At 53.8% G+C, this 26,639-nt stretch overlaps 1 protein-coding gene across 4 annotated transcripts in view; it reads left to right on the plus strand.

Annotated features, from left to right (window-relative positions):
• Window positions 1-26,639, plus strand: part of LOC125693075 (phosphodiesterase 4D interacting protein) — a 29,381-nt gene that overhangs the window by 1,329 nt on the left and 1,413 nt on the right. For 2 of the 4 annotated variants that reach the window (XM_048944512.1, XM_048944513.1), the window contains exons 2-40: window positions 964-1,204; window positions 1,546-1,656; window positions 2,255-2,331; window positions 2,689-2,812; window positions 2,883-3,037; window positions 3,122-3,209; window positions 7,631-7,750; window positions 9,532-9,651; window positions 9,891-9,983; window positions 10,096-10,311; window positions 10,864-11,022; window positions 11,354-11,467; window positions 11,683-11,820; window positions 12,094-12,273; window positions 12,539-12,733; window positions 13,601-13,747; window positions 14,777-14,855; window positions 15,404-15,486; window positions 15,664-15,780; window positions 16,320-16,457; window positions 16,793-16,905; window positions 17,606-17,733; window positions 21,430-21,512; window positions 21,617-21,768; window positions 21,862-22,153; window positions 22,238-22,400; window positions 22,502-22,618; window positions 22,697-23,156; window positions 23,333-23,568; window positions 23,755-23,806; window positions 24,018-24,235; window positions 24,332-24,508; window positions 24,934-25,128; window positions 25,271-25,402; window positions 25,507-25,626; window positions 25,699-25,876; window positions 25,945-26,069; window positions 26,184-26,282; window positions 26,411-26,589. In XM_048944512.1, coding sequence (XP_048800469.1) covers window positions 964-1,204; window positions 1,546-1,656; window positions 2,255-2,331; window positions 2,689-2,812; window positions 2,883-3,037; window positions 3,122-3,209; window positions 7,631-7,750; window positions 9,532-9,651; window positions 9,891-9,983; window positions 10,096-10,311; window positions 10,864-11,022; window positions 11,354-11,467; window positions 11,683-11,820; window positions 12,094-12,273; window positions 12,539-12,733; window positions 13,601-13,747; window positions 14,777-14,855; window positions 15,404-15,486; window positions 15,664-15,780; window positions 16,320-16,457; window positions 16,793-16,905; window positions 17,606-17,733; window positions 21,430-21,512; window positions 21,617-21,768; window positions 21,862-22,153; window positions 22,238-22,400; window positions 22,502-22,618; window positions 22,697-23,156; window positions 23,333-23,568; window positions 23,755-23,806; window positions 24,018-24,235; window positions 24,332-24,508; window positions 24,934-25,128; window positions 25,271-25,402; window positions 25,507-25,626; window positions 25,699-25,876; window positions 25,945-26,069; window positions 26,184-26,282; window positions 26,411-26,589 — 5,914 coding nt within the window. Of the gene's footprint in view, window positions 1-963; window positions 1,205-1,545; window positions 1,657-2,254; window positions 2,332-2,688; window positions 2,813-2,882; window positions 3,038-3,121; window positions 3,210-3,807; window positions 5,236-7,630; window positions 7,751-9,531; window positions 9,652-9,890; window positions 9,984-10,095; window positions 10,312-10,863; window positions 11,023-11,353; window positions 11,468-11,682; window positions 11,821-12,093; window positions 12,274-12,538; window positions 12,734-13,600; window positions 13,748-14,776; window positions 14,856-15,403; window positions 15,487-15,663; window positions 15,781-16,319; window positions 16,458-16,792; window positions 16,906-17,605; window positions 17,734-21,429; window positions 21,513-21,616; window positions 21,769-21,861; window positions 22,154-22,237; window positions 22,401-22,501; window positions 22,619-22,696; window positions 23,157-23,332; window positions 23,569-23,754; window positions 23,807-24,017; window positions 24,236-24,331; window positions 24,509-24,933; window positions 25,129-25,270; window positions 25,403-25,506; window positions 25,627-25,698; window positions 25,877-25,944; window positions 26,070-26,183; window positions 26,283-26,410; window positions 26,590-26,639 lie in introns of those variants that run through there. The other 2 variants (XM_048944511.1, XM_048944509.1) reach the window with 2 other exon arrangements.

The raw sequence follows: 26,639 nt of genomic DNA on the forward strand, positions 1-26,639 counted from the left end.
TCTTGGTGTGCCTTGACTCTGGGCATCGTGTCTTCTTGAGCGTTTTACCTCCAGGTTCTTGCCTTCTCTGCTATCACGTCTCCAAATACTGTGCCTCCTTGGACATATTGCTTCTGGGCACTGGGTCTCCTTGGGTGTCATGCTTCTGGGTATCATGCTTCCTTGGATATTGTGCCTTTGGGTATGGTGGGCTTTGGGCACCATGCTTTACCCCCTTAGGTCATTGCACTCCTCCTAGCAGGCGGCTGCTGCAAGGGCCATGGCACCACGTGGCTGCTGCCAGGCTAGGGGCAGAAGACTGCACCCATGGGGGGCCCACTGCCTTCTGGGGAACTCCACCAAAAAGCTTTGGACTCAGAAAAACAAACAAACAAACAACAACAAAAAAAAAACAACCCCACCCAGATTATTTTGTTTTAAAGAAAAAAAAAAATCTGTTTTCTTTTTTCCTAATCCTGAAATGACTCACACTTCCATGCTGAAAATAAACCTGATGGCGGCTGCTGTTACCAGTGGGTGAGCTGCAGTCAGGCGGGCAGCAGGGCACGCTGTGCCTGGGGCTGCTGGGGGGGCTGTGAGAAGGAGGGGAGCAGCTGTCCCTGAGCACCCAGCATGGCCCCCCCAGCCCTTCTCCCCAGCCTCCAGGGAGAACATAGAGGGGGGTTGTTGGGGGGCTCAGGTGTCCGTGCTGCCTGTTGGGGGGGTCAGGGCTGCTAATGGGGCTAAAGTGCTCCCAAGTGGGCACCGCCATCTGCACGGCCCTCTGGGCACTGTGAGTGGACGTGTCCCACGTGCGCCAGCACCCGTGTGCATGCATGTTGCCCCCGTGCACGCCCATGCTTTGGTGTGACATTTGGTTTGATCAGATCTCCGCCTCTCCAAAGCTGTTGTGCCGCACAGCAAATGGGTGAAATTCCCCCCCAAGGACCTCTGTGTAACACGGAGCTGCACTCCTCTCCGCAGGGACCCCAGCTGCAGTGACGTCCCCACAGTCAGCCCCCTGACAGGAAGGGACGCCATGTCCCACGGGGACACCCCAATGGAAGGGCTGTGGGGTGACTGCGATGAAGACCCCGAACCGGGGGGCACTCTGCACCCCCCACCCGCTCAGCCCCATCCCAGTCCCACGGTGCAAACGTGTCCCCTGAGGGACCCAGAGGAGGGTCCCCTCGCCCAGACGCAGACCCTGCGGGACTTCGAGAAGGTGACCGCTGCTGGGGCCGGGGGGGTGCTCGCGGGACGCATCTGTTGGCCCCAGGAGGGGATGGGACAGCCGGTGCCGTCCCTGTGGGGCACCGCGCTCCCCCTCACCGCCCTCCTGGCTGACGTCCGGGGGGCCACCCGAGGCTCGGGTTTCACCACTTGTCTGTCCCCACAAATAGCACCGGGAGGGGAAAAAATAGGAAGGGGCCTTGGCGAGGGCACCCGTCCCAGAGCTGCGTGCGGGCAGGGAGCCGTGGGCTCGGTGCCGCCATGTGAGGGGTGCCGGGATGCCCCCCCCATGGAGCACCAGCCATGGCTAACGGGTACCGCACGCTGTCCCAGCACCTCAACGACCTCAAGAAGGAGAACTTCAGCCTCAAACTCCGCATTTACTTCCTGGAGGAGCGTGTACAGCAGAAGGGAGAGGGCAGCCGGGACGATGTCTACCGGCGGGTGAGCGTGCCTGTGGGGACAGGGATGGGGCAGGTGCTACCAGATGGGATATCCCTCCAATGCTGTTCTTTTGGGGACATGCAGCTGCCAGTACGGGTCAGGGATCCCAGTGAGTAGTTGAGCTGGGGGGAGTTTGCCTCTCACTGCCTTTCACCGGAGCAGGAAAATGGGATGGGGAGAGCAGGATCTTCCCTGCTGGTAGAGACCCCTGTGCCCCATTACAATGACGGACACCCCATGACTGTGCCTCATCACGTGGGGTTCACCCCGTGTTCGTGCTCCATCACACAGGGGGGACACCCCATATCTGTGCCCTGAAATGGGGCTATCAGCAGCAGGAAGCCAGCATGATAAACAACCTAACTGCTGCAACAGCCGTCCTGGGTGGGTGGGTCCCTGCTGACAGCGGGCATCCCCAGCTTGGTATGGGGACAAAAAGCACCCAGCACCCTGCTGTGGGGCAAGGGGTGTGCCCCCCCACTGCCTTCAAAGCGCACAGGGAGCAGTGTGGGGTCTGGGTGCTGTGTGGGGCCTGGATGTGGTGTAGGGCCTTGGGGCGTGTGTGCACAGTGCCAGCTCCATCCCTCCTGCCCTGCAGAACATCGAGCTGAAGGTGGAGGTGGAGAGCCTGAAGCGGGAGCTGCAGGAGAAGCAGCAGGCGCTGGACAAAACCTGGTGAGCGCTGGGACAAGCAAGGAGGGGTGGCTGGTGGGGCTCTGCTTACGGCCCTGACACCGGCCAAAAATAAAGGGCAGCACCTGTCTGCCGGGGGAGGGTGAGGTTGAGCCCTGCTGTGCATGCCATGGTGCTGTGCCATGCTATGTGACACTGTGCCATGCTGTGTAACATTGTGCCATGCCATGTGATGCTGTGCTGTGCCATGTGACATTGTGCCATGCTGTGTGACATTGTGCCATGCCATGTGATGCTGTGCCATGCCATGCGATGCTGTGCCATGCCATGTGACATTGTGCCATGCCATGCCATGATGCTGTGCCATGCCATGACTCTGTGCCATGCCATGCCTGGCAGGGTGGCTGCAGAGAACCAGACAAACCGCAGCGAGGCTGCACTCAGGCAGCATTATGAGGAGCGTCAGCGGGAGTCAGAACATGTCTACGAGCTGCTGGAGAACAAGATCCAGCTCCTGCAGGAGGTGAGCAGCAGGCCGCGGTGGGGTCAGGGGGAGTGGGGCCACATGGAACTCAGCTATGTGCGCTGTGCAGGAGGCCAGGCTGGCCCGCAGCGAGGCAGAGCAGGCCACTGCGCTGGCCAAGGCCGAGGCACAGCGGTGCCAGGAGCTGGTGGCCAAGCTGAAAGAGGCGACGAGGACAAAGGGGGACAGCAGGAGTGGAGATGGCTGTGACACTGCGGCCCAGAGGTAGGTGTGCGCCGGGTGCTACTCCAGCCAGCTTCAGCGGTGCCACTCCAGGTCTGAGCATCCCTCGCTGTTCTCTGCATGCAGGAGGATGGAGGAGCTGGGCTGTATGGAGGAGATGCTGCCGGCTGAGAGGTGTGACCAGCAGCAGAGGGACAAGGCTGTGGCAGGGCAGGTGGGTGCAGCACTGGGGGCTGTGTGTGGCTGTCGGTGGGGCATGGCTGGAGCTGTCCTCACCCTGCTGTGTTGGGGATTGGTGCTGCGGTGTGGTGCTGGGGACACTGGGCTGTGGCAGAGCACCTTGGGGCCCAGCAGCTGCCTGCGCCATCTGCCCTATGGTGGCCCAGGTGACAGTGCGTGAGCCACCTGCATGTGGTCCTCTGTGGGACCGGGAGAGGACACATGGACCCGTACTGGAGTCAGGCGCTGCTGGCGCTGGGGCTGAGAGTAGCACTGCACTGCAGCTGTGGATGGCACTGTGCTGTGCCCAACCTCGCGCGTACACAGCGGGCACTGCGCATGCGCGCTCCCCGGGAGGAAGAACTACAAATCCCGGCAGGCACCGCGGCCGCCGCGTACGCGCTGAGCTGTCGCCCGCCGCCATCTTGAAATCTGAGCCAGAAGCCGGGCGCCGCCGTGGCAGGAGCATCCTCGGGGGGGAGGCGGAGCGGCGGGGCCGGGGGCGGGGGGGGGCAGCCCGGGGTGAGGGGCAGCCCCGGGGTCGGAGGGCTGTGAGGAGGGAGAGGGTGCCCTCAGGGTGGGGGCTGTGAGGAGAAAGGGGGGCTGTGAGAAGAGGGGCGGCCTCAGGGCTGGGGGCTGTGAGGAGAGGAGCCGCCCCGACGTGGTGGGGCTGAGGCGAAACGTGGCGAGGGGCGGCAGGTTTCCGTAGAGCCGGGAGCCCCGGCGTGTGGCCCGGTGGAGGGGGCTGCGCTGCGGGGCTGAGGGAGGCGGTGCTCGGGGGATGCGCTGAGAGTGGTGCGGGCCTCGGGGGGCGCCTCGAGAAGCGCCTCGAGAAGCCCCGGCAGGAGGGTTGGGCGCCTTCGGCAGAGAGGATGAAGGAAACCTGCCGGATCTGTGCCCGCGAGCTGTGCGGCAACCAGCGGCGATGGATCTTCCATACGACGGCCAAGCTCAACCTCCAGGTGCTGCTCTCCCACGTCCTGGGCAGGGAGCTGTGCCGCGATGGCAGAGGCGAGTTCGCGTGCAGCAAGTGTGCCTTCATGCTGGACCGCATCTACAGGTTCGACACGGTCATCGCGCGCATCGAGGCCCTCTCCATCGAGCGCTTGCAGAAGTTGCTGCTGGAAAAGGACCGCCTCAAGTTCTGCATTGCAAGCATGTACCGCAGGAACAATGAAGAGCCTGGCGCGGATGAGAAAGCCGGAGATGGAACTGTGGACCTTTCTAACCTGCCTGACGCGCGGTACGCTGCCCTCCTTCAGGAGGACTTTGCTTATTCTGGGTACGAATACTGGACGGACCAAGATGAGCACGGCCTGGAGCCTCACAGCTGCCATGCTTCGGAGGGAGCCGCCAGCCGCCCGCGGCGGTGCCGGGGCTGTGCCGCGCTGCGTGTGGCCGATGCCGACTATGAAGCAATTTGCAAAGTGCCACGGAAAGTGGCCAGGAGCATCTCCTGTGGGCTGTCCAGCCGATGGTCAGTGAGCATGGGCAATGAGGAGTCATCCGTATGTGACCCGGCGGAGTCTGCTGGTGCCAGAGGGCCCATGGATGGGGAGAGCATGGAGGAGGGCACACCTGCATCCTCTGTTGAGTCCCTGGACACAACAGTGGAGGCCAGCGCTCCGCAGCAGAAGGATGAAGATGTGGATAAGGGAGTGAAGGGGAATGGGAAATGTGACGATTTTGCAGAGGACCGCATGACCCCTAGCTCATCACTGAGTGGGAACAGGCTGGAGCTGGCACTCAGCTTGATCAAGGGGTTAGACTACAAGCCCATCCAGAGCCCACGAGGCAGCAGGCTGCCTATTCCTGTGAAGTCCAGCTTGCCTCCCCCCAGGCTTAGCGGTGACTTGGCAGATGGAAGTGCTTCTGCTGGCTTAGCGTATGCTGGTTCTGGTTTCCTGAATGCAGACAGAAAATCCTTTTCCAGAGCTCCCTTGGGTCTTCCCTTGGAGATTCCTGAACTACAAGAGCTGTGGGACGACCTCTGTGAGGATTATATGCCACTGCGGGTACAGGTAGAGGTCACTGTGCAGCCGTTCCAGTGAGCGGCATACTGCTGCTGGGCCCTTGGGACCATTAGGCATTCTTCTGTGTTGAGATAACACAGATAGACACGTGTAGCTGAGCCAAGGGCTAAGAATAGGCAGCTCAGTCCTTTTTAGGTGTGCGTTCTCTCTCCCTTGTTGTTCTCTTGTCATCTGTTTTCCTCTTTTGTGTTCTGGGAAATGAAGCTCCTCTCCATGAATGCAGTGTGCTAGCAAGCTCTAAGCTCCTTGCAAGCTTTTGCATTTTCTGCTGAGAGAATGCCAGTTTCACTTTATAGCTTTCTCTTTAAGAAGCTGATTTGACTTTTACCCACAACAAAAGGGAAAGTTTTAAGCTCCTGGGCATGTGTTTTCCAGCAAACGTGTTTTCTTTGTGTGCTGGTAATGGTGGATGTCAGGAGCCTGCCTGTCACGCTGCCACCATCGCCCTGCTCTGCAGATCAGGTCTCAGACCAGCTGAGCATGCTGCTCTGTGCAAGCAGCTGTGGAGCGTGCCTTGAGGAAAAGGTGTTTTCCTTGCAGGTGGATTTGTGCCAGGGGATGACTTTAGGGTTGGTATTCTAGATAATTGGTTTATTTTCTGATCCTTTGAAAAGGTTCATCCATTAATGGCAGGTGTTGCGAAAAGGCAGCAAACGCTCCTGTTGGCTATGTAGATGGTGGTCCTCATGCAGCTTGATTGCTCTGTTCTGCTGGCTTTTATGAAATCGTCATTAGGGTGCAGTCAAAAGCTGAACTTGTAACTCCTTCACCACTTTCTGTAATGAATAGAAGGCCCCACTCAGCTTCAATTCAGGAATATCCATGTCAGGCTAATTGCATTCGCATTAGCAGCCTTAGTGCTGCCTAATTCTCCAGATAGCCTCAGGGATTAGGAAGAAGCTTGTTTATTACTATGGCAACTGATGCTGTGCTCAATTATGCTTCCTATTCTGTGGGTGCTGCTTACTGCCCCATCTGCTCAGGCGTTTTCTTGAGCTTTGTGCTTTTCCCATAAAGCTCGGCTCAAGAAATTGCTAGGGCGGGATGTAGGACACTGAAAACTAATCTGCCTCACAAAAGCGTTGCCCTTGCAGCCAGTGAATGAAGATGTGAAGCAGGATGTAGGCGCTGCTGCTATATGCTGTGTTGCTGGTTGCTCGTCTTCATAGCGAAGGGTGTATTTACAGCATAAAAACAGGCTCTGTATGAACAGAAGGTGGCGCAGTCAGTGTGACGTGCTTATGGCTTGTGGGGGGGGGGGGGGGGGTTCACCCTCCTCTTGGAAAGGATTTGGGGAGTTTCAGCCTCTGCCCTTTGATGTCCCTGCCAAGAATCCCCCTGCTAGGTGTTGTCCTGACCATCTTATGGTGTGACCTCACTCAAGCTGTAACTGGCTTGAGTACAGGGTGTGGCATAAGTGCTTCTATATTTGTTGTTTTTGTTTTGTTTTGTTTCTTTTAATAGGCTCACACTGCCCTTATTGCTTTGTGAAATTGCAGTTCTACTTTACACTTATTGCTGCAATCTAGTGTCCGGGGCATGTAATCCCTTAGATAACCATCCTCTTGGGTATTTTTCTTTAAACCAACAATGCTTCTCCTTCACTGCAGCTCCAAGGAGATACCATTGAGCCAAACCCTTATCAGGCACGCTCTTACACTGCCCTTGGTGCTGGTGCTGGCAGCCAGGGAGGCATTATGCTCTCACAGCCAGTCTTTTACCCACTGTTTGGTGCAGATGTGAGGCTTAGACAGTGCAGATATTATTGCCCTTGTTTTTTATAGAAGTGTTTTGTTTCAGTTAGTGGGTGCTGGCGTTGCTGAAGAAAGGGCACTGAGGAAAAGTTTACAATCAAAATACTGATTTAGGGGGGAAAAAAAAAAGGCAAGCGTGCTGCTTCTGACAAAGGTGGCTGTGGTAAAGGAGGAGGAAAATGCGGGGAAGGGGAAGTAGAGGAGAAAGTGTGCTGTTCCCATTCTCAGTGTGTGGGTTTGTCTCATGGGTGAAATCTCTCAGCTGGGGCACTGAATTTGCTATGGCTTGTAGGGCTGAAGCACTGGAGCATGGGGAGGTGTGAGGAAGGGCCCCACGAAGCACCAACAGAGAGTGGAAGTGAGGTGTGACAGGCGGTCTCAGCAGAGCCTTGGGCAGCAGGGAGCCCCTGCCAAGTCAGGCAGAGGGCAGCTAGGTGCCAACCACCACCCAAGGGAAGGCAGACATGGGCATTGTGTTTTTCTGGAGAGACAAAAGCCCTGAGGGGTGTTTGAGCCCACGCTGCAAGGGCTGCCAAATGGGATAGAAGCCAGTGCAAGGTTTGAACCATTTCTCTCTTTTTTTTTCTTTTTTTTTTTTTTTTTTCTTCTTTATTTCTTTTTCCCCCCAGAATCTGCAAGATGAACATCAAAAGCCAGCTCCAGGTGATTCTGCATCGAGGGATTGCACAGCCAATCTGTGTGCTACAGAACCGCAGAGCAAAATCCAGCAAATTGAAGCTACCAACCAGGTATTCATTTGTAAACAGCAAATTCAGTGCCTAACGAGTCTGTTGTAGTTAGTATTGAAGGCTGCCCCTAGGCCTCTCCACAGGCAGACACCTGTAACTCCCCTCCAGCCAAAGGTGTGTGAGCTGGCCTGGGGATCTTAGTGCTGCTGTCTGTAGCTCGAGTTAAAAGCATTTGCTTTGCTTTTCCTTCAGCTCTGCTGTGTAAATTTTTCATATTTTATTTTTTGCAAACCACGATTTTGAAGGAACTTTCCAGTTGCTTGGTGAGCCTCCTGAGAGCTGGTGAAGCAGAGGTACCACAGGGCTATTTCCCTCACTCTTGGATTTGCATGAGTTGAGTCTGGTGCAGGAGAGAAGGACACCTGCCTTTTTAGACAGCTGCTGCCTTTTGTTTTGTTTTGTTTGCAAGCTTTAAGGGAGATCAATGCAGAGGAGGATCACATCTTCACTTAGCTTTTAAGGCTGTAAGTTTATTTACTAGGAAAGCTGAGCTGTCTTGAAGCAGATCAAATTTAACATGTGTTCCAAGGGGTAGATGTTCTTGGTTATGCTCTTAAACTCTAAGGTAAACTACATCCACTGGGAAAATAGAAGGGTTCAATAGGAGAGAACAAACAAAAACAACAACAAAACCATTGGAACACAATCTTTATTTGTAATCTGAGGTCATCTGCAAGCTGTTGGATCTGGTTGAGGTTGACAGAGAAATAGAACAGGCCCAAGGCTCTGTAAATGCAGGTGAAGTGTTTAAACAGTTTAGGGGGAGTGTCTGGTGGAGAAGAGATAACATGACAGGTGTGTGAACTAATGAATAACAAGAAGAGGTTGTGGCTGCACCAGCTTCTGGTGAAACTGAGGCTTAATTCAGTTCCAAAGCAGATGCATATCGACTAAGAATGGCAACGGCAGCATATTTAGAAATGCTAATAAGCAGTTGCTTAACAGTTTGCACTGCTCATGTACAACTTGGTGAAAGCAGAGAACTGTCCTAAAACTATTTGAGATAATGTTACTCTCTTCAGGTTTAAAAAAAGTCTAAGGCAGAAGTGTCTCAGATTGTAAATCAAAGATTGGAGCTAGTGAGAAGTTCCCCTCGGTAGCCATGCTGTTGGCATGCTGGCACTCCTTAGATTCCTTTGTTCTGAAGCCAGAACTTGAGGCTAGATAATCCTGTAGTCAGCTCAAATGTGCAATCACCTCGGCAGCTGCTGCAACAGTACCTGGGTGGTGGAATGAGGCAGCAAGAGGATGGGCTGGAGGATGGTAAAGGTGCAGCTGCAGTATTCTGGGTGACATCAGAAGCAGCATAAACAGTTTTTAGAACGTGTAGCTTCTCCAAATGGGGTGGTTTGTTGTTGTTGCTGGGGTGTGTTTTTTTTTCCTATTTTTCTTTTCTGTTGTTCAGATCTACTGGGAAGTGTTTGAGCTGAAGTAGCTCTTCCCTCAGAAGGGAGCATGCATGCTAGGAATTGGGAAGGGTCCTGGGCAGTTTGAGCAAGTCTGTCCCACGGTATGTGGGAGGCAGCATGATGTGTGAACCCAAACATGGAGCCTCCACCCTGCATGTGATGGTTGCATTAGAGGGACTAAAAGCACTGGAAAAGTCATATTGAGGAAAGAATGATTTGTTTATTCGCTGCTCTCCACCCAGCACAAACAGTGCTTAAGGGCTTTGGAAGGGCTTTGGCTTGTTTGTCTTGATCTGGTGAATACCTGGGCTGTGGGACTTGAGTTAATGGTGTTTCATGTATCGCATTAGACCAACATCTTTTTGTGCTCAGTTATTACAGGAAAAGCTGAATGAATTGAATTATGAATTAAAATCTGCACGAGAAACATCGCAGAGACAAGATCATACAATTCAGAGTCTGAACGAGGCCCTGAAGAGCAAGGAGAGTGAGGTACTAGTATAGGACGGGCAGGGCGGGTGGGTTGGTGCTCACTGGAAGCTAGCTGTGTAGGCAGTGATTGAAAATAAATGCTTCAGCCATTTCTGTGCGTCCCAAATCTCATTAAATTAGTTCCTGCAAAGCTCTTAGTGTTGTGTGGCACTGATGTATCACAGTCCATGCTGGAGGCTTGAAATGGAAGGGTTTATGCTTGGCTTGCCGATGACTGCTTTCCATCCTTTCATTCACAGACAGAAGAGCTGTATCATGTCATTGAAGGGCAAAATGAGACAATGGCCAAGTTGCAGGACATGTTACACAGAAGCCAGCTGGGGCAGTTGCAGGTACGTCCTGGGAAAGCCTGAAATACATCTGGTTTGGTGCTGCAGGGATTTTGGTTTTTAAATCCCTCTTGTGAAGTGAATCTTCAATTTCTCAGTTTCTCTCTCTTGTCAGATGTCAGAGAGCACACCTTCATCTCAGGAGCAGCAAGTGGCACTGCTTGATCTTCAGAACACACTTTTCTGCACGCAGCTGGAGGTGCAGAAACTGAAAAGAGCTCAGCGCCAGAAAGAGCATCAGCTGGTTGAAGCCAAGAGGGCTGCTCAGCTCCTGGAGACCACGGTACAGGAAGAAGAGCAGCAGAGAGAGGCAACCTGGAAACACAACCAGGTATGGCACACACACAGCCTGGAAGTCTCCTCAGTTGTAAGAATTAAGAAGCATTAGTGTATTCAATACTCTGCTCTCATTCATCGCTTCTGCCTACACCGGTGTGGACACACTTGACTAACCCTGTCTTGAGTATGGCGTGGAGAATTTTTAGCCTCCTTGGCTTCCCTTCTGAGGATTTACGATCCACAGAGACATGTGACAGATAGAGGGTGTTTTATGGCATGTACACTTCGAACTGTTACAAATGTCCTGTTTCTTTTTGCAGTGTTACAAAGTTAACATCTGTTGCTGAGGTGGGATAGCTGTTACTGATTGTAAAGCTCTGCCTGTGATTAGGGTAAAGCATTTAGATGGATGGATTTCCTGGGAAGGAAAATAAATTCCAACTTCACTATGAAAGTATATTTTGAGATGTGAGAGCTGCAGTATTGCAGAGCATTTTTGGCTGCTCTCGTGTCAGTCCTTGTTGTTCTTGGTTCCTTCAGATTCGGCTACTCTTCATAGGTCTGTTGGGGACTGAACACCAAGGTGTGCACTTTTCCTTCACAGGAGCTGCGTGCTGTGGTACAGCAGCTGCAAGCAGAGCTGCAGGACAAGGCTCAGCAGATCCAGGCTGTGGAGTGGGAAAAGTGCCGTGAGCTGCAGGCCCAAGAACAGAGGGTTCAGTGTTTGAGTCAGCACTTGGCTCGCAAAGAACAGCTTCTGCAGGTGAGATTCAGAAAGACTCAAACTGAGCATAACTAGCGAGGGCCCCTGCTCCTCCTCCTTTGGTATTGGAGATGCAGAAGGTGGTCTGTACCTTTCATACACACCTATCAAAGAAGGGAAGGAAAAAAATGCTTCTGTGTTCCCTAGGTGAGGAAGTTGGTACAGATGTCCAAATACCTCAGCTCACAGCATGGTGAGCCCTGATGGACCCTAGTCAGCCAGGTGCAGGTGTTCTAATTCCCATTAATGTAGGGAGTAGGTCGAATGCACAATCTCCTGTCCAGGGGTTTTCTGGACTAACAGCTGCATTGGCGGTGTGCTGCTTCTTTAGGAATCAAGGGAACTTCTGCAATGCCAGCAAAGCTTGGGCAGGAGCTCTGCAGCCATGGATGCTATGCTGGAGAAACTGCAGCAGAGAGTCAGCGACAGGGATGCTGCACTGGAGGTGAGCATAACCTGTTAGTAACACATCCCTGTTTTTCATGTGGCTTAATCTTTGGGTTACCATCAATAGTACAGCCCCATGCTGACCTCCACGTTCCTCACGACCCATTCTTCCAGAGAAGCCTTCTGGAAGGGAGAGCTGAAGTGATCCATGCAGAACAGTAAGCTGCAGAGCCTTTCTATCCCACTCTGAGTATTTCACAATTCTCATTCTAGAGAGCAGTAGATGAGAAGTTCTGTGCCCTAGAGGAGAAAGAACAAGAGCTTCAACAGCTCCGTCTCTCAATAAAAGAGCGTGGAGGTGACCTGGACAGGCTGCGCAACGTCCTGTCCAGCAATGAGGCCACCATTCACGTGAGTCCCTGTACCTGGCTGTGTCAAATCCAGCCTGGCTGTGATGTGGAGCAAGGCAAAGCTTCATGTGAATGCTCAGTCTTTTGTCGGGGAGAGCAGTTGTGGGGTGTTGGCTTCCTCTGTCCCTGTGTGCTGGGCAGGTTCCTAGGGCTCTCATGTTTCTGGTCTGGATGTAGAGGTGAAAGTGGTGCCTGGAAAGGATGGAGATGTGTGTGTGTCTTCGTTCAGGGTAAGGTCCCTGCCCCTGATTGAGCTCCTTCTATTTGTCCTTAGAGCCTGGAGAGCCTCTTGAAAGCTAAAACACTGGAATTAGAACAGATGTCGGCAACCTGTGAAAATCTCCGCTGGCTCAAAGAGGAGATCGAGGCCAAATCCTGCAGCAGGCAAAAGGAGCAGGAGGGGATCATCCAGCAGCTGCAGACTTGCCTGCATGACAGAAACAAGGAAGTGGAGGTAAGGCCTTCGCTTAGACTCTCGAGTATTTAGCCAGGTTGTCTGCAGAGAGAGTGGTCCAAGGCCAGAGCTTCTTGGCTGCCTGTTGCTAAGTGGTTTCTGGTACCTTGGAAACTGGCTGCTTTCAGCACATGTGAATACCTGTGCTTTCTTAAATATTGTCGTCTTAGCTCCATCTGGACTGAAGAGCTGTTTCTCCCTGAACAGATTGCAGTTTGTTCATAGCAATGTCCCTCCATCTCTCCCTTCCTCTCCTTTTGTCTAGGAGCTCACGGCAACTCTGCTGTGCAAGCTGGGCCCAGGACAGAGTGAGGTAGCAGAGGAGCTGTGCTTACGTCTTCAGCGTAAGGAAAAAATGCTGCAGGAGCTTCTCAGTGACAGGAACCGTCAAGCTATGGAGCATGATGCTGAAATCCGGGAGCTGCTGCAGGCCATGAGCACCAAGGAGCAGTGGAGCAAAGTGAGTTGTGTGCAGTGCTGCAGTGGGGACACTGGGGTGTATGATTCTGCCTCATGTTAACGTATTGAAGCTGCTGTCTGGTAACTGTTGGTGTCTGTCTGGAGCTGCTGAGTGCTGGAGAACCACCAAGCTGCTTTTAGGTTGGTCACATGATGATAAGGAGCACTTGTAGCAGTGTTCAGCTCTTAGATCCCTGTCACTGAGTGGCTTGTCAGTGCTTATATGTAATGGGGAAGGAGGTGGGGATCCTCCTGGGTATCCATGTTCTCAGTATTGAGGCAGTGGAGGGACCATGATGGGGTTGCTACTCGTGTAGGTCTGTCTTATAGACCAGAAGGAAAGGCTCAGCTGTTTCTTGTGTAGATCAGAACTCTGAGAAAGCTCTGCTCATTGCACTGCAACTTACACTTCAGTCAAACTGCTGCAGGATCCTGGACATGTAATGCCACAATTCCTGCTCTGCCTGCTCTTGCACACTGGATACGATTCAGTGTTAACTGAGATACTTCACATCAAGTTTCCTTTCATAAAGAAAGAGGAGTCTGAAAAGCTAAACTCTCTCTCATCTCATCTCTCTCCTGCTTTTTTTTTTTCCTTCTTTTTTTTCCTTCTGAAGTGGGAAAAGGAAACTGAGAGACTTGTTCCTCAGTAGGTAGATAGGTAGAGAGGCTGTAGCTGTCTGGCGAGCAGAAGTGAGAGGGTTGCAGTGGAGTAACTGAGTGACCAGAAGCAGTAGCTCCCAGTCTGTTTGCAGAACACTTTTATTATCAAGTGACAGAAAAATATCAAGATGTTTTCCTGTAGTCTCTAAGAAAGCTGAGGTCACAGCCCTATTGGTTTGGTTTTTTTTTTTCCTTGTTCAACCAGGCCACTACTGAGAAGATGGTGCATGCTTTGGCTGAAAGAAACTGCGAGTTACAACTCTTGCGTCAGCATGTGTTGAGGAAGGAGCCTGTCGGGATCCAGGCGCCTGGTACTGCTCTGCTGAAGCAGGACAGACAACAGCCTGTGCAGGTAAGAGTCACGTACTCTGTTTTGCCTGCGGTTTTGGGGCTCTGGAGAGAGTGCATTGCCACAGGAGGAACTTACTGAGGGGAGTGCCACAGGGAATGGTAGTACTGAAAGTGAGATTAGGAAAGAGGCTTAGGAGTGACAGAGCAGAATCGAGGAGCAGAAATGTTGCCTGTCTGCTCTGACCTTGATTCCGCTAGACTTTGTCACTCATTGTCACTCTTGTTTTGATCAGGCAATAAGCACAAGTGAGTATGAAAAAAATCTGCCTTCTGACCTTCCAGCACTGACCCAGTCCTTCCTTGGGCTGGGCTGTGCCACTGTATTGTAATCCCCTCCTGACATTGTCACATACTGGAGGGGACAAGGGAGCTAATTTTAGGTCTCACTAATTCTTGGCAGAGCCTGCTGGGTGTTTACTGTCTCTTCCACAATTGGGGTTGGTATTTTTAAAGCAGCTCTGCTAAAAAACCCTTTGAGGCTGAGCGCAACTGTAAGGCTACATAAGCCATGTTCCTGCTTGAGCAGCTGTTAATGGTTTATTGGTGAGATGAGATGTTGAAAGTTTTTAAGCAGCTGCAAGCAGGTGGCTCACTTCTATTCCTGGGATGAAAATGAGCTCTGGAGACTTCCCAATATGTGTATTTGGGCACAGCTTTGTGTTTTCCTACCTGCATAGTTCCTCTGGGCCATGTCTTTGGATGAAGATATAGGTCTGTACAGAATCTCAGTTGAAAGATGTGGTTGCTGCAGTTCAGTGAAACTTGCGTAATCCTGACTATAAAGAAGCTTGTTGCCAGCAACCTCTTAGTGCCAAATAAAATAAGGCTAGAGCCCTGTTGCCCAAACATACAGCTTCCATCTTGTGTGCAACTCTCTTGTCCCCACTGGCTGACTAGATCCTGTCATTGCTTTGTCGTGTTTCAGAGGCATCGACAAAGTAGCCAGCAGGTTTGCTGCAGTCTTAAGAGCCCTGGGGAAGCTGTGAGGTTCCCTGTAAAGGTGCAAACCTAGAGGCCTTTGTGTTTTCAGGAAATACTGCAAAGAGCTTGTGGAGCTGCAGACCTTGCTGGACCTCCACAGGAGGACAACACCTGCCTGACAGAAGGAGGTGAGTGACAGCTTCTCTCAGGGTCCTCAAACAAGACCAGGACTTTTCTTGCTGTGGGGCAAGCATACTTACATGAAACCATTGGAGAGTGAAGAGCTTTGAGCGAGAGCAAATGTTTTGAAATAAAGCTGTGCCTCTCCTTTGAGTGATGGTTCATGGATGTCTTGGGAGTGGGTGTGTGGAAAAGAGAGAGGTTGATTTGAAGTGAGATACTTCAGTGCAAGCAGTTGTGTAGCAGTCGTGAAGGGATTGACGTAGTGGTTCAGATAGGGATGAGAATAACATGGCTGGTTTGGGTTGTGCCCTAAGGCCAGGACATGTCATCTTTGCCAGGGTGAAGACAGGAGGCCTGGGATACTTCTGTTATCTTGGGCTGCTGCTTAAGAGTCAGGAAGGGAAGAAGAGTGTTTAGCAAGAGGCAGTGTGGTGGGGAGTGTAATCATTGTGGACTGGTCTTTTTGAAGAGAGATTCTGTCTAATCTTGCAGTCAGAGGAAGCAACTGACACACGATAACATTGCAGTAATCAAACTGTCCTTGCAATTGCAGCATCAACGGCAGAACTGGAGAAGGATCTTGCTAATGCCAAAGAGGAGCTGGAGCTAATGGCAAAGAAGGAAAGGGAAAGCAGAGTGAGTTTGTGCTGAAGCCTGTGGCAGTATTCCTGCCTACAGGAGACCCTTGGGCTGCCCCACATGAAGGTTTTGGACCCCCCCATCATGAGTGTGCGTCAGTGAGAGATGGAGCAGCAGCTTGCAGTGCAGTTTTACCTTTCTGAAGTTTTTCACACGCTCCCCTTTTGTTCCTAGCGGGAACTTGCTGCTCTCCAGTCCGTTGTGACCACGCAGGAGGAGGAGTTGCAGGTGCAGGCTTCTGATATAGAGTCTCTGACCAGAAGCATCCAGATCAAAGAGGACCTCATCAAGGTGAGATAACATGCTGTGCTGGGTCAGCTTCTTCTGAGACTGTTGCAGTGGAGTCTCTGCTTTCCCTGCATCCTGTCCTTCGTGGTCACTCATTTCCAATGAATGGCAAGACATCAGAAACCAAGCTGCAGGCTGCTTGTGATAGCCATGACCAAGTACCTCTACTACTGCAAGGAGCCTCTTCAGAGTAACATGGCTGTTTGTGTATCATTTTGCTTTTGGTTTGCCAACAGCCCTCTGTCTTGAGCTGGAAGTTATGGGCCCCAAATCCTGAGAGTGTCATTATTAGACTTTTTGTTCCTTGATTGCAACTTTCTTGAGCACTTTAAACAGATGTTGTGTTCCTTCTTCATTCTTGCTCCAAGCAGTTGTTTATATTAATACATGCTGGATGCATTGGCATTTCTTTCCTAGGAGACCCAGGTCTTCTCTAGCACTGGAATATGTTGGTAACTGCATTCCAGGGAGGGTCACAAGTTTCCAGCTGTCCTTGTTATTGATCCCTTCTCCACAGATCCCTCCTGCCTCTTGCTTTTCAGGATCTGCAGATGCAGCTGGTAGATCCTGAAGAAATTCCGGCAGTGGAAAGGCTGACACAAGAAGTGCTGGTACTCCGCGAGAAAGTGGCCATAGCAGAGTCGAGAGGACAAGAGGCTACTGGAAACAGAAGGCAGCAGGTAGTGTGTCCTGCAGGGCAAGTTTGAATGTGTTTGTGTTTTATCTGGTGCTCAGTTACAATGCTTTATTCTCAGCTGTTGGATATGCTGAGGTGTGCATGTTCTTCAGAGCTGGCTGCATGTAATAGAATAGAAAGCACTGGTTCCCTTTGGCATTTGTCTCAAGGGCATAGACTTTTGGGGAGTGGTGTCCAGTGTTGGCAATACTCAATAGCTTCTGTACAAGCAAGAGAGGTGTTGGTGCATCTGGAAGGAGAAACCACTGTATCCCTGAGCAGCCAGATGTCTCCTTTGATTTATCTCAGTGTTACATCTTGTCTGTTCCCTTCGACCAGCTGTTGCTGATGCTGGAAGGGCTGGTGGCTGAGAGGAATCGGCTAAATGAGGCTCTCCAGGCAGAGAGGCAGCTCTACAGCAGCCTGGTAAAGTTTCACACACACCCAGACAGGTAAGTAAAGCTGCCTCGGCTCCATGCTGCCCTGCTTGTTGCCAGGATTTGTGTGAGTGGGCCAGTGGGGCAACCTGTGAAGCAATGATTGTTTTAGAAGTCCAGATCTTAGGCTGCCTTTTTCCCTTAAAGAGATTGCAGTGGCCAGCTTTAAATGATATATAACCTCCTCCCGTTGCTGTTTCTTGTTCAAGCCCTGGGATTTCCATCCCTGTTCCTTGGCTTACTCACTCCCTGCTCAGTTTCCCACCCGCATATGGCTACCTTTCAAAGACTGCTGTTTTCACCCTGCCAAATTCCTCACCAACTGCTGGGTTGATAAAGATCTCTCTAGGCTCTTATGGAGGAGGCTGTCCCACAGTGGCATACCACTGCATTCTTTGTCCTCCATGCTAATCCCCTGCCCTTCATGGGGCTGCAGCCTCTGGGATACTTGAGCTACCTGACAGCAAGAGAGCACGTACGTGAAGTACTGCAGTAAGTATTGAAGAACAGCTGTGACTAGGGGTCCCCAGCACGGACTGGAGCCTTTTTGGGGGATGGCTGTGCACTGGAGAGGTGAGAGGTGTCTGAGCCACCTATGGGAGTGTGCAGGGCCTGTACCTGGGGGAAGTGAAAGTCCTGGATGGAGGAGCCAATTTGGTGTGCACTTGCTGCACCTATCTAACCCTGTTCCTTTCTGTGTGGTGTGTCTGCTTAGCGCTGCGAGAGACTGCACTCTGCAGGTGGAGCTGGAAGGGGTCCAAGAGCTCCGGGGACAACTGGAAGAAGCTCTTGGAAGAAGCTTGGAGCGTTTGAGCAGGCTGGAGACACAGGGCCCCATAGGAGGTGGGGAACAGGAGCGTGTGAGAGTCCTACCCCAGCATGCCTTCTGAGCACTAGCGCTCGCCCGCCTGCCACGGAAATGGTTCACTAACTGAGCGAGCCTGTCTCACTGACTCTGGGAGGGTTGCTTTGGTACTTAGTAATGGTACTAAGATAGAACCGGTGCAGGGTTTTTGTTTTATTTTTGAGCTGCTTTGGAAATGGCGATCAGTGCAATTCACCTGTGTCTCATGTATGTTCCTGTCTGACTCACCCCGGTGCCCGCTGATGTATTTGCACATTCAGATCATTCCATTTTAGTTGATTTCCTTCCATTTTCCCTTTTCCCTACCCTATGGGCCAAATAAAGATTCCCTTTCTCTGAAGGAAACACCAAATGTTCTCTCTCATCTCCCAAGTGCACGAGTGTGAATTTTTGTATTCCCTCCCTGCTTTTCTACCCAGTGACATCACCCTCTTGGGTTGATGGCTACTGGCACAAAAGGAGTGTTTGGAGATACGGGTTCCAGAGACAGAGTTTGAGAAGGGCTGCAAGACCTGATGGCACTTGCATAGGGTTTCTTCCACAAGTCTCTTTGTAGAACCAACAATTATGTTCAAACCAAATCCTACTCCAGCATTGATTTCACCAATTTTTATTAATTTTTTATTTTTGTTTCTTCCCTTGATTGTAAGTTGCCACAGTCTCACTTGTAAGTGCCTTTGCAGGAAAGCTTCCTCCCTGCTGTAAGAGCCTGGGCTGGGTCTGCTCCTGTCTGTAACATGCACATCTCATGCATAGGTTCCACATGCCCACTGGACCAGGCCTTCCTCTGCTTTGCTAGGGACCAAGTGCACTTGGCACCACTGTGTACAACTTCTAGGACATCTTTCACTTCTCCTAGGAGTATTGGGGCTGGTGTAAGAACTGAAATGTTTCCAATGTCCCAAGTTTCCCAATATTCCAAGCACTTCCCAAGTGTTTGAGTTGGCTTCCTCATATTAAATCATTTCCCAAAGTGCCAGGAGCAAAATCTGTGCCTTTGAACGTGTTTCTGTTTGCTGGGGAAGCAGAACATGGAGCAGAAGAGCTCCATCTTGCTGGGCTCTGCCTTCTGGACCTGTAACCTCTCTGCTGTACAGCTTGTGACTGCTTCACACATCGTACAACTCACACCTTGCACCTCTGCTGAGGTCTTCCTTGACTCAGTCAGGGATAGGAGACAGGATGGCTCTCCCTTCACATGCAGCAGGTCAGCACCCCTCTGGGGCTACACCTAGCTGCATGGTGAGTTCATCTGTCCTTGTGTGGCCTGAGGGCTCATAGCTGGTGCTGCTGGGCAGCTCTGGTACCTGGCTAGCCTTGCTTTTCTTGCTTCATCTCATTCTCTTCCTCTCAGTTCTCTCTGTAGGATCATCTCTTTCTCCTTCTGCCACTCACTCTGTAGGAGCCTCTATGTCCTTTTCCTTATCTTTCCATCTTTCTTCCTCCATCCTGGTTCTGCTTTCTGCCTGTCTCTTGGAGCCCAGGGCCCAGTGCAGGCTGCTTGGCCTCGGCTGGTGCTCTGGCAGCTCCCAGCTCTTGTTATGCTCGTGTTTTATTGCGGATCTGTCCCTGCTACCATCACTGTTGTTAAGTGGTGTAGAGGGATCACTCTTAAGCAGAGTTGTCCCAGGTTTTCTACTGTGTTTCTTCGGGCTTTGCTTTATCCTTTGTATACCTGTCTGTGTACTGTTCTGCCCTGCAGAAGGACCAGCTTGAGAAACCCATGCCTAAGAACATCCTTTTGAGCTGTGCAGTGCTTTGTGCTGTGTCACAGCCTTTTGTGGAGGTCTTTCCTTTCTCAGTCCCTTTGGAGTCTTGTTTCTCACCCCCTGTTCCTAAGGATGTGAAAATTTCCACTGCAGCCAATACTGTGGGCAAGTCCTGCAGCCAGTAACCTTTCCTTCAAGTACAGAAGTCTGTGATGTACAAAGCTCAGGGTGCATCTCTTGTCCCCTTTACAAGTGCTACATGGAGAGCTGGGGAGCCCTGAATTTGCATCCTGGGGTGCTCTGGGTTCTGTGGAGTGGTCAAACACTTGGTGAACGTCCCGTGCACATGCTTCTCTGCTTTCATCAGCACCTGTCTCCCCCTCTTTCTCCCCTTCCCTCCCCCAATTCTCCCCCTTTTTTTCACCTCATTTGAGATTTGTGCTCTCAGCTGAGAACTGCAGGGAGGAGCAGTGTGCCAAGTGCTGGCAGAGGTGATACTCCCATGTCTGTAAGGCATCTATGCTGGCTGTGAGCCACTCTGCCTTGCTTTTCTGCCTGTAGTGCCCCGTGCAGGTGCTCCTCCTGCTCTAGCGCAGCCAGCAGCCCAAGGGCTGTGTCCCCATGCTGCACACAAGTCTGCAAGCACTGAGCTGGGTGGCTTGGCATCTGCTGGCTTTGTGTCCCTGAGGGGTCACAGGGCTGTGCTTTGGCTGTGCTGGATGCCACTTTAAGGGAGCTACTGCCTCTTCCAGCTGCTTCTTCCTGCCTTAAGGGAGTGTGATGGCTGTCAGTGTCTTTTCTTGTTGAACGTACTCTGCCACGTGGGGCGCTGTCTGCCCAGGCTGGGAATCGCTCCTGATTTGTTTGTTTGTTTATTTATTTATTTATTTGCCCCCCCCCCCAGTTGCTTTTCATGACTGGGTCTCCTGATGGTGCCACTGTTCAGGTGCTTCCCTACTGCAAGGTGTATTCCTGGCTGGTCCTCAGCTCTTGTTCTAATAACTATATGCTTTCCTGCTGGTTTCTCCTTCACTTGTGAGATTTTACATCTCCTCTGCGTTCCCTATGTATGCTCGGCTCCCTCAGTTGGGAGCTTCAGCCCTGATAGCATGGGTTTGCCTGTAGGGTAAGTGGCTGTGGCTTCTGCAGGGCTTGGTGGGGGCTGCAGAACCTGACCCTGCGTGGCTGTGCGAACTGTCCAGGCTCTTATCTCCCTGGGGAGGGATGTCACTGCCCTGACCCATCCCCAACCAGTAGAGCAGGCTGGGCTCTGCGACTGCATTGGAGGACTGTGAGAGAGTGGGCTCACACACTAAGGCACTGGGAACGAGCAGAAAAGTGTACCCACTGCCTGATTTGTTGGGCAGAATAGTCCCCAGCCCCCTGAGCACATTTCTGTGTGTTGTTGCCTCTGTGTGCTAGGCTATGGGATACAAGCGACCTTATGGCTGTGCTGTAGCTTTGTAAGGCCAGTACATGTCACACAAAGAACCCAGTGGTATGCATAGCAGTGGTGCTGAGGTGGGGTGGGCAGTTGCACAAGGTAGTTTAGGGCAATGCTAGTGAGACTTCCTGCCCATCAGGTGCTGGTGGTGGTGGCCATAGCTGAGGATATCATTGCTGAGTGAGTGGATTGTGCACATGAGTGTTGATGCAGTGAGCTCAAGCTGCTGCAGAAGCAGTGATTGGAGGGGATGAGATGAGATGGGATGGGTGGTATTGCTGGAATGGTCTGCTCCTTGGGGCAGCGCATGGTGCTGAGTGGGAGCTCCATCATGAATGAAGTGACAGGTCACAGGGATGGAAGGGAGACCTTCATCCTGCTGGGGTGCCCCAGTACCAGGCATGTGCAAGAGCAGGCACCTGCCCAAGGGCTGCCTGCGGTGGCCATGGATATTGCTGGGGACATGTAGACAGTGGCATTACTGCTGTTGCCACTGGTCTGAGCACCTTGCTGTCCCTTAGGTCAGGCTGCAGGGACAGAGGTTGGTGATGCTGACTTTACCAGCACTAAGGAAGAGGTGGCTCACAGCACCATGACCCAGCAGGTAAGCATGGGCAGCATGGCATGGGGAACAGGGGTTGTAGAGCCAGGTATTGTGCTGCTGTCTGGTCCCTTTGAAAATGTCTCTATCTGCCTTTGTTCCTCCAGACTAGTTCCCGGGCTCCTAAGGAAAGCAGAGGCACAGAGAAGAAGAGCACAGCCCCTGCCCCAGCAGAGCAGGAGCTGCGGGCAGAAGAGGAGCTGCGGGAGCTGAAGGCACAGCTGGAGGAAGCAGGCTTCTCCTCTGTGTCTCACATCAGGCAAGAGCCTGGGACGTGGGAGCTGGTGGGTGGGCGAGGAGCACCCCCCATCCTGGTTGCTGCCTGCCTTTCATAGCACCACATGCCCCCCAGGAAAGCGATGCTGAGCCTGTGCCTGGAAAACGCAGAGCTGAAGGAGCGGATGGGTGAAGCCACATCGCTGCTGGAGAGTGGGGAACAAGAGGAGGCTGGGCTGGGCAACTCTCCATCACCAGAGCCCTGCAGGATGCAGCGGAAGGGCCGTAGTGTCCTTGGGGATGGCCAGGGGCTGCTGGCAGAGAGGGGAGCTGTGCCCACCAAGCGCCCTGCTCTGGAGGCACGGTGCCAGGATGACGCGCCCAAGAGACTGTGCCCCAGCAGCCCAGGTGGAGGGGATGGGAGCCATGTGAGTGCTGCAGCCATGGGATTGGGATGGGAACAGGAATGGAGTAGTGCTGGAGGGCTCACGGTCCCATCTCCCCTCTGGCAGGTGGAGGGCATGGTGCCCTGTGGAAGCTGGCCAGGGCTGGGTGTGGAGCTGCACTCGCAGGTGGCACAGAAGCAGTGCCAGGAGCTGCAGGACAAGCTGGCTGCCTCTGAGGCAATGGTCCGAGCACAGGCTGAGCAGCTGGAGAAGTACCACGTCCTGCTCCGTGAGTAGAGGGGTGGGTGGGATGTATGCCCAGCTCGGCATGCCCTGCGCATGCACCCAACCTGCTGGGGGTCCCTGAGCTGGTGTGGTGATGCCCAGCAGGTGAGCCCCATGCCCAGCAGCTCAGCAAGCATGTGCAAGTGGACTTTCAGGACTTGGGCTATGAGACATGTGGGCGGAGTGAGACTGAAGCTGACCGTGATGAGACTACCAGCCCTGGTAAGGAGAGCTAGGGGCACTGGGGGTCTTTGTGCCTTGCCTGCTTGGCACAGAGAAGTGATACTGTCCCCTCTGCAGAGTGTGAGGAGCCAGATGTGTTCAGCGAGCCCAGCCTTGGGGAGGAGCTGGGCTCCCCACACCGCTCGGGGCTGCCCAGGGTGGGCAAGGCTGCTCTGAAGGCTGTGGCCCAGCCTGATGTGGGAGCCCTGCGCCAGCACATCCAGGATCTTAAGGCACAGCTGCTCAATGCCAACAAGGTGATCCAGAGCCTGCAGCGCCGTACCCGTTCCATCTCTGTTACCAGTGGCTATACCTCAGGCCCTGAGCGGCCCCCGCTGTGCCCCACCGTGCCGGTATCGCCACCCCACAGCCTCACTGATGAGGACGAGGGCTGGCAGTCAGACAGCCATGGCACCCTGTGCCCACAGCGCGACCTGGAGCACCTGGTGCACCGTGTAGCACTCCTCGAGGCACAGCTGCCTCCTGCCAAGCTAGGGGGGGGCTTCCCCAAGGAGCTGCAGTCTGCTACTTGGCCAGGGTATGGCATGGGCATGTGTATTGGGATGGATGGGGGGGCTACAGGAGGTTGCAGGGGTTGCCTGAAGTGGTTGCTTGCAGAGCCCCAGGGCTGGATGGTGTGCACACGTCCATGGCACCTGTCCATGCTATGTAATGTAGGCAGCTCTGGGGACCCCTTCCTTCCCAACCCTACAGGAAATACAACTCGCTGATCCAAGCCCAGGCCCGGGAGCTCTCTCACCTGCGGCAAACGCTGCGTGAGGGCCGTGGAGTGAGCCGCAGCCTGGCCCAACACCTGCACGATGCCCTGCGCTCCTTTGAGGAGCTCCTTCGCGGCACCGACATTGACTACTACCTGGGCCAGGGCTTCCGGGAGCAGCTGGCCCAGGGCAGGCAGCTGGCCGAGAGGCTCAGTGATAAGCTGGGCACCAGTAAGTGCCTTGGGGGGTACTGGGTGGTGTGGGGGCATGAGGAATGGGAAGGGATGATCTGATGGGTGCTGCTGTGAGCTGGAACCGTTTGGACATGGGGGCTACCTGCCCTGCTGTGGGCTGTTCTGTTGGTTCTGAAAGGACACTAAGTGGTTCCTCTTTGATTGTTCTTGTGTTTTTTTTCAGGGGATCGACAGGATGGGGAGGATAAATCTAGCCATGAGCTCCTGGCACTGAGGTACACCCTCTTCCAGAGGGACACCCTGGGGTCATCGCTGCTTTTGGGATGGGGGTCCGTAGTGCTCTGGGTGGCTGTGCTGGGGATGCCACTGCTCTCCTGTACTTGGCATCTTGTGGCCCTGCACTACAGTGTGATGCTATGTTGGACAAGGCACAGCAGGGAACAGCTGTGCAGGGTCACTAGCCTCGCTGATGGGCTGTCTCTGCAGGCTCAGCCGGGAGCTCCAGGAAAAGGAGAAGGTGATTGAGAGACTGGAGGCGAAGTTGCAGGAGCGTTGTGAGTCACCAGGCAGCAGTCACCCACCCTCTGAGTCGTCCCGCTCTGCTACCAGCACCTCCTTTGTGTCCGATGTTCTGGAGCCCTGCTCTGATGGGGAAGCAGCCAGCGAGTGCAGCCAGTGCCCCGAGGAGCCCGCCCGACTCTCAGGTACCAGGAGCTGGGGGCATGCAGCCCCTCTGCAGCACATGGCTGCAGCACAGAGCCCAACGCTAACACCTCTCTTCATCTCTCTCCTGTCTCCAGGCCTCCACTTTGACTCTATGTCCAAACCCAGCAGCGTCCCTCTGCCAGCACAGGCACCCACTCACTCCTTCCTGCCCATTGGTCACCCTGTGCCCTTGGGCTGCTGCGGGACCCATGCTTGCTCCCTGGCCAAGGCACAACAGGAGCTGCAAGTGCTCCAGAGGCAGCTGGGAGAAAGTGAGTGTGCACGCCTGGCATGGGGCATGGTCCCGTCTGCCCTGCTACATTGTACTGCGTGGCCCCTGGCCCCCAGCCTGAATGTCCTTCCCTGGACTTTCTCCTTCTCCCCACGTCCCAGTGCTCTTGCAGGGGGATGATGGGGACATGTGGATCCTCTTGTACAGAAGAAAGGGTGGGTGGGATGAACACCCCTTGGAAAAGGCTGCTTTGGGTAGCCATTGAGTAGAAGGGCTGAGGCTTCCCAGCTTATGTCATGCAGTCAGCACACACTGGGAGAACCTCGGTTCCTCGGGGTGAATGGGAGACAGTGGGCTGCACTGATGGGCACAGCAAGAAGCACGTGGCGAGTGGGTTTGTCATCCCAATTCTTCCTTTCTGCCCTTTGTTCTCCTCTTCCTCACCACTTTGTCCTGTGTATGCAGATGTGACGCTGCCAACAGCAAAGCCCACAGCCTCGCTGGGCCCCTTTGGAGTGGGCAACAAGCCAGCAGCATCAGTGTGCCAGCACGGGGCTCTGCAGAGCTTATCCAAGCCCCCTGTCCTCTGGGACATGCCAGCTGCTGGCCAACTTTATGGGGCACTGCCATCAGGGTGCTCAAACAGCCAGAAGCTAACAGGTATGAGATGTGTTGGGAGCCTGGGGGCATCACTGCTGAGGAGACTCAGCCCCAGAAGGTTCAGGGCAGGGGGAGGCAGGTGGTGGGCATGGTGTGGGGTGGGCAATGTGGCTGTCATGAAGACGTGTCTGTGGATGTGCAGGGGCAGAACTGCTGGAGGAGCACCTGGTGGAGATCCGCAGCCTGCGCCAGCGCCTGGAGGAGTCCATCTGCACCAACGACCGGCTCCGGGAGCAGCTCGAACGCCGCCTGGCCTCCACCAGCAAAGCCAGTGGTACAACACTGCATGGGGTCACTGGATGCCATGCTCCCTGGGTGCTCACCTCCTGCATGTCTTGGTGCTGGGGAAAGGGGCTCAGCACTTGTCCCTCTCCGCAGGTTTGCCCAGCGACATCTATGCTCAAGGGCCAGAGCTGGGGCTGCAGCTGAGCGGGGAGAACCGGGCACTGCGTGAGGACAACCAAACCCTGCGGCTGCAGTGTGACCAGTTCTCTCGAGGTAGGGCTGGGCCGCCTGTGTCTTAGAGGGTAATTGCTGAGCAGGGTGACACTGATGTCTCCGTGTTCCTAGAGCTGGCACGGGTGCAGGAGGCCCTCCTGGCTGCTTGCTCACGAGTGCGGGAGGCAGAGGCCGAGCTGGGCCAGCGGCGTGGGGAGCACCGGAGGCTGGCAGAGGAGCTCACCAAGCACCAGGAGAGCATCCGGCAGCTGCGGGATGAGAGGCTCTCTCTGCAGGAGGACAACAACAGGTGAGGTCTGGGGATGGCAGGGCTGAGCATTGTGGCTGGCTCTGGACCTACATGTCACCTCTGTGCAGGCTGCAGCACACAGTGACGCTCCTGCAGCAGCAGTGTGAGGAGCACCGCCTGCTCCTGCAGGCCCTGCGCACGGAGCTGCATGTCTACGAGAGCCTTCCCAGCCCTGCCACTGAGCCCCGTGCAGGTATCAGCACTGTGCCCAGCTCGGCAGCCCTGCTCCTGGCCTTGGGATGCAGAGAGGAAGGGAAGTCCCCAGCAGCCACAGCCATCTGCAGGGCTCAGTTGGATCTTTTTCCAGGCTGCTTCCCATCTCCTCCCGTGCGGGATGTTGGCACCAGCTCAGCAGCTCCCTTTTCTTCACCACACTCTGACACTTTCATGCCCCAGCATACAGTTGGTAGGTACCTGAGCCCTCCTGCATGAGTGCTCCTGAGACTGAGATACTCACGACACCCTTGCTGAGCTCAGGGCAGAGCTACAAGGGGAAGCAAGCAGTGCGCCTCACCAGTCCTGCTTTCCCTACAGAGCCGTGTAGGGCCAACCTTCCAGTGAAGAAGAGCAAGGGACCGGTGGGGGCTCATGTTGTTGGGTGCATGGACACCTACCGTTCCTTGGAGCAACGCATCCTGGAGGGGAAGGCGCTGGCCCACGAGTTGACATGCCTGACACGCCCAGCACTCGGGCTGTCCAGCGCAGGAAAGGAGGTACAGGGCGGGCAGGATGGGCTGGGGGCCTGCAATAAGCAGGGATCTGC

This window comes from Lagopus muta, chromosome 5, assembly GCF_023343835.1.
Source record: "Lagopus muta isolate bLagMut1 chromosome 5, bLagMut1 primary, whole genome shotgun sequence".
NCBI lineage: Eukaryota > Metazoa > Chordata > Aves > Galliformes > Phasianidae > Lagopus > Lagopus muta.